The 711-nt window shown below is 40.2% G+C and overlaps 1 protein-coding gene across 1 annotated transcript; it reads left to right on the top strand.

Moving 5' to 3' along the window:
* Window positions 1-8: 8 nt before the first annotated feature.
* LOC109131736 (midasin-like) lies at window positions 9-704 on the top strand (the record flags this gene model as incomplete). The annotated part of the gene is made up of 1 exon (XM_019242910.1): window positions 9-704. A coding segment is annotated over one exon (696 nt), but the record flags the coding sequence as incomplete, so codon positions are not given.
* Window positions 705-711: the final 7 nt, after the last annotated feature.

Here is a 711-nt window from a genome sequence, read left to right as displayed (position 1 = left end):
GTGTCGTTCCAGAGGCAATACATGACTTAGAAGTTGAAAGCTTTCTCAATGTTCTGTATGTTCAAAGAATGCGTACTGCAACCGACCGTAAAGAAGTTCTGAGTATCTACAAGGCTATTTTTGATAAAAACCCTTCTATAAATCCCTATCCTCGGGTTCAGCTAAATCCTGGGTACTTAGTTGTTGGAACTGCTGCCATTAAACGAAATTTGACTCAGTCTAATATTGCCGGTGAGAAGTTGAAGATTCTGCCTGAAATCCGTCAAAATCTGGAAGCTGTTGCACATTGTGTGCAGAATCAATGGCTGTGCATCCTAGTTGGACCATCGTCATCTGGAAAGACTTCGGTAATCAGAATATTGGCTCAGTTAACAGGATTTCCTCTTAATGAAATAAATCTTTCGTCTGCGACTGACAGCTCTGATCTACTCGGATGCTTTGAGCAGTACAATGCCTTCCGTAATTTCAGATTGGTGGTTACTAGAGTTGAACATCTTGTCGATGAGTATAACAGTTTGTTATCACAGTCTTCTCAGGATGCCCTTTTGAACAATAGGAGTACCTTAGTTTCGACTTGGCTTTCCTATTTAAACAAGATTGATTCCTCTCTCGTGGAGAACCCTTCATTCTTCTTGAACGATTCTAAAACACTCTCTGAATTAGAAGACATTGTAAAAAATCTGCAACAGGTCTTGGAGGAAGGTGTTTTAC

The sequence above is a fragment of the Camelina sativa genome, unplaced genomic scaffold (assembly GCF_000633955.1).
Source record: "Camelina sativa cultivar DH55 unplaced genomic scaffold, Cs unpScaffold03932, whole genome shotgun sequence".
In the NCBI taxonomy this organism is placed as follows: domain Eukaryota; kingdom Viridiplantae; phylum Streptophyta; class Magnoliopsida; order Brassicales; family Brassicaceae; genus Camelina; species Camelina sativa.
This window is presented reverse-complemented; position numbering and strand designations above follow the sequence as displayed.